This window comes from Priapulus caudatus, unplaced genomic scaffold (genome assembly GCF_000485595.1).
Source record: "Priapulus caudatus unplaced genomic scaffold, Priapulus_caudatus-5.0.1 Scaffold1199, whole genome shotgun sequence".
In the NCBI taxonomy this organism is placed as follows: domain Eukaryota; kingdom Metazoa; phylum Priapulida; class Priapulimorpha; order Priapulimorphida; family Priapulidae; genus Priapulus; species Priapulus caudatus.
In genome coordinates, this window is record NW_014578260.1 from 85,719 (window position 1) to 90,653 (window position 4,935).

At 41.2% G+C, this 4,935-nt stretch overlaps 1 protein-coding gene across 1 annotated transcript; it reads left to right on the plus strand.

The window, feature by feature from the left end:
* Window positions 1-40: 40 nt before the first annotated feature.
* LOC106815778 (chymotrypsin-like elastase family member 1) lies at window positions 41-3,551 on the plus strand. The gene is made up of 7 exons (XM_014820285.1): window positions 41-221; window positions 362-468; window positions 801-899; window positions 1,214-1,347; window positions 1,489-1,631; window positions 2,120-2,286; window positions 2,866-3,551. Exons 1-7 carry the CDS (start codon window positions 170-172, stop codon window positions 3,019-3,021), a joined length of 858 nt encoding a protein of 285 aa, XP_014675771.1. The 5' UTR covers window positions 41-169; the 3' UTR covers window positions 3,022-3,551.
* Window positions 3,552-4,935: the final 1,384 nt, after the last annotated feature.

Consider the following 4,935-nt stretch of genomic DNA (forward strand, 5'->3'; position numbering starts at 1 on the left):
GATACTGGACAGAACCCATCTTATTCTGGGTATGCTACCATCTGCTCATTCACGAGGGCTCGCTCTGCAGCGTGTCGCGTTCTCACGATCGGTACGACCGAAGCGTATAAAAGCCGCATGCCTGTGGACATCGGTCCATTCTCGGTGCTAGGACGTGTACACAGTCATCATGCTGAAGCTGGTCTCATTCGTTTGTCTTCTAGGAGCGGTCTTCGCCGTGCGTAAGTATAATTCGATGATAGTTTGACAATATGGTGCCCTGTTACTTGGAACGTATACCCCAAGTTCTATGTTGCTTGCAGCTGAAGTGACGGTATCGACGTATAATAGAAAAAACTTTTCTGCATATTTCGATGTCAAGCTCTGAACCAAGGCGAATCATGCGGTGTGAAGGCAATAGAGCACATCCAGGGAAACGGTAGAGTGACGGGAGGAATCGAGGCGAGACAGAACAGTTGGCCATGGCAGGTAAATAGCAGAGTGTTCGCCGCAGCACGTCTATGTACCATGGTTTAGTTACGAGTGCATGTCATCGTTTTGCTCAAGTCCTTAGTATGAGGGGAAATAGACTGATTGCATCTCAAACCATTCTGTTACATCAAACAGTACACATGTAACGAGCCTCACAATATCATCACTGATTACCGTGATTTGCTGATTTTAAATCAAAAGTATTACTGCTAGTAATCGGAAGCAGTATTTCCAAAAAATTCTCTTTCTTGTTTATTCCTTAAATATCACATTAATTTTACGTCCTTGTGATTGATGTGACATCTTAGTATATACCTATTTTCCCATAGGTGTCGCTGCGATACATTCCAAACCAAGATTCACATTACTGCGGTGGTACTTTGATCAGAGACAACTGGATCATGACTGCAGCCCACTGTGTGGCAATGGTAATGGTTATTTCTATCACTACGTTACGAGATTTTACATCGTTATACTTGTATACACACTTGTACTCGCCAATTACGAAGGTCCCGAAAAGTCGCGTTTTACCGAAAACTCACGCACCGAATTCGGGGAAAAAACATCTAGTGAATTTATAAACCATAGACTTACGCGGAAAAATAAAACATGACTGTGTTTAAAATCAATTATAATACTTGCTCGCCCTCGTTGTACCAAGGCAACATGTACGTGTAGTCGACCGAGTTCACTGTGATCAGCGAGGTCACTGCTAACAAGTTGCGTTTTCCCTACAATACAGCCCGGACAGAACAATCCTTACAACGTTAGGGTCTACGCAGGTTCCCATCGCCTGTCCATTCCAGACAAGTACGAGCAGAAACGCAGGGCCACCCAGATTATCAAGCACGCAGGCTTCAGCATGCTTAGCAACGAGTAAGATACGTCATGACCTCGAGGCTCAAAGGCAACAACGAGCAGTGTTTACGTTGAAGATGTTCGAAACCGAATTATCGTTAGATTACCCTCATTATAATTAACACAAGCGCATAACATATTATCGTTTATGATGCACAGCTTCACAGATGACATCGCGTTGATAAAGGTAGATCCTCCGTTTACCCTCACCGATCAAGTCTCTCTCATGTGCCTCCCTGAGCAAAATGAACCTAGCGTCGCAGGCACGATGGTTTACATATCAGGATGGGGAATGACTCGTGGTACGTTGATCGGAATTGTATAGTAATCTTTACTCATTTCCCTTTGTTAGCTTGTATAATTGACCCATGTCCATTATTTCTATTTGCTTTTAAATCACACGGATATTTCTCAAGCGCTGACTACGTTTTTTCGCTTTGCGGACAATCTATTGCGATGCGCTCACTTCCGAAATCCAATCAGTTTATATATTCAGTTAAGATGCTGTCTATAGCAAGCCTAGAGAAGAAACTGAGCTTTATATTCGATGTTTTCACCGTTGACGCTTTTTACTCGACCGGCAGAATGTATAGCACAAGTCCCCGTACGCATTTAGACCAGTAAAGCCAAAAGTATGTGCCGGCCAGGGTGTAAAAAGACTGTAGTTGAGGGCGAATTTCGCACCGTTTCGCGAAACCGAGTACACGTGGTATGTGTGCTCACTACACACGAGCGCGCTGTCGCGCGCAATTTAATTGTCCGTATGTTTGAGCTTTCCCTATAATTTCAGATTTTAACGACTATCCCAACTCTCCATTGTCGGATGTCCTGAAGCAGTTTTACGCTCCTATCTATGATTGGAATGAGTGTAAGCAGTCTTCAATAATACACTGGAATGGTGTGCACGAGAACATGATTTGCGTCGGCTATACGGGAGGCGTTCACGATTCCTGCAAGGTACGCATGCGCGAACGGTCGTCCGTGACAACAGTAAAACATCCCGGAAGCTCATGCCACTCGTTCTTTTTACATCTTAGTTCGACTGTCTCGCATTTCAAGAAATCACGCGCATAAATGATTACGATCGCCATCTCGTAGCTGCAAATACAAAACCATGCTATGACGTACCTTTACCGTGTAGTTTACCGGAAGAGACTCATAAAAACGCAAACATGATTTAGAGATACACTTGCTAAACTCACGACATGTGAATAATATGGCCAGTACTATTGCTAGATAAACGTCAAAATTTATGCGATAATTACATTTTAAATAAATATACTGGAGATATCCCCAACAGTATACATGTAATCCAGTAGCGGCTACGCCTAAAGGCCATTAAATTCCGACAGATTCCTGTTATAGGGATATATATAATATCAAGAGCTACTAATATTATATACCTATAATTATATATATATATATATATATATATATATATATATATATATATATATATATATATATATATATATATATATATATATATATATATATATATACATATATATATATATTCTATTTGTTTTCCTATAGGGAGACAGCGGCGGACCCGTGTCCAACGATGATACCGGCCTGTGGACGGTTTACGGAATCGTCTCCTGGGGTACATCCTGTGGGAAGCCGTATGCGCCTACCATGTACACCCAAGTATCTAAATACGTCGACTGGATTATGGCTCGCGTAGACTAAGAAATAACTATTACTGGCTAAAGTACCAACGAGGACATCCATGCTAAATTATCTGGAAATACTGCTGAATACCCTACTGAATACCTACCCCTTATGAATACCTTGCTGAATTAACTGTAAATTACTGGAATAACTACGGAAATGCGTTTTTTCATGCTCACAATGTACAAAGAGCAGCATTTCAAAGCATGCTTTAAAAATTCTTTACCTACAGGTAGCCATTTGCTTACCTAGCCATTTTCAGGTTTTACCGTCCTCATCCCGTCACATACCCAGTTGCTATGCTATTATCTATAGCTACGCATTCCCGCTTCTACCACAGCTAACCAAATTACATTTGTCGACAACTGTTTTAATGATTATCTCGTGTTTTTTTTAAGCACGCTATACGTGCGTTTCACGGCTGTACTGTGAAATAACGGTTTACTGACAACCGCCAAATAGGCCTATCGTTTCAGCGCCAGTTTCTAATCAGTGTTTAATAACTTTCGAATAGCGTAACTGTTTGCACAAAATCTATAACAGAGTACACAGACAACACCTGCACACTGTCATTTTTAAATTAAAATAAATTTCGTCAAATGATGCAAACTTGAATATCTGTCAAATTTGTTATTCGATACGTGCATGGCTCTGCGTAAAGAGTATAGTTGAAAATAGCAGGATATCACAACATGAAAGACAACATATTTATACTGGAGTAAGCAAGTGTCCTAGCAATATAGTCAACACAACTATAGCACTCGCAATTACATGGAATTTCATCACGTTCATTATGTGCGTCATATATAAGTAAGTTAAATAACTCGACGTTTTCGGCAATAACAGTCTCAGCAATAATAACGGATACACGAAACTTGAATGCGCTATACTATTCTACTATTCTCTGTTTTGGGGATAAATGTTTTTTGACAACCGCAATTTTTAACGTTATTATATGTAATACGTGCTGGCTTCACGACCTTCTCAATACCCCGCAACGCCGAATGACATTATAGTGATGACATCATCGTAAATAGTAAAAGTATAAAAAATTATGTCCACTTTTTCACAAAATGTAAGTGATTCTGTTCACTTTTTATGGTTAAATTTCTGCATTATACTTCCTATTTTGCTATTCCGTTTGATGTGAACAAACACTCGTGACTCATACATAGCCCATATAATAGCAAGCATTTAATGTCGTGATCAATATATCAAATCGCCCAGTTTTTCTTTACTTTTAACTAGTTGAAAAACAATCTTATCGGGTAACAATTTGAGGATACATTTAGTGCCGTTAGTACTTAAATTGCAAAAAAATTGTACAAATATACACCATAGAAAATTCGTGACGTAGTCAATTTATGTAGGAATTGCTATGTCGATGGTCAACGCTATATGCTAATGTACGTAGGAATGGCACTCACTTCATTCGTCGCCGTTAACAGCCAGGATATTTTTTTCGGCCGATCTCATACGCTCAAACTGGACAAAGGCGGGCCCGCGGCACGAGTGCATGCTCAAATCCGATCTACAAAAATCACTGCTCACAGCATCGCGTCTCAGTTCTCCAGCTATAATGTTGTACATGCGAAATGTAATATGACGCTGTACGTGTGCGTGTGCATGCGCGCGCGAGTGTGTGTGTGTGTGTGTGTGTGTGTGTGTGTGTGTGTGTGTGTGTGTGTGTGTGTGTGTGTGTGTGTGTGTGTATGTGCGTGTACGTGCGCATATACGTGTGCGTGTACGTGCGCATATACGTGTGCGTGCCCGTGCGCGTGTATATGCGTGTGCGCGGGTTTGGATTGAATAGATGGATGGATGGATGGATGGATGGATGGATGGATGGATGGATGGATGGATAGATGGATGGATGGATGGATGGAGTGGCTGGATGGATGGCCTGGGCTGGATTGGATGGTTGACTCGGAT

What these genes read in the sequence shown, in the direction of transcription:
- LOC106815778 (XM_014820285.1), top strand. Translation starts at nt 170, where the DNA reads ATGCTGAAGCTGGTCTCATTCGTTTGTCTTCTAGGAGCGGTCTTCGCC. An exon ending in AGAACAGTTGGCCATGGCAG is followed by an intron (nt 469 to 800) that starts GTAAATAGCAGA and finishes ATTTTCCCATAG; the next exon opens with GTGTCGCTGCGATACATTCC. An exon ending in CAGCCCACTGTGTGGCAATG is followed by an intron (nt 900 to 1,213) that starts GTAATGGTTATT and finishes CCTACAATACAG; the next exon opens with CCCGGACAGAACAATCCTTA.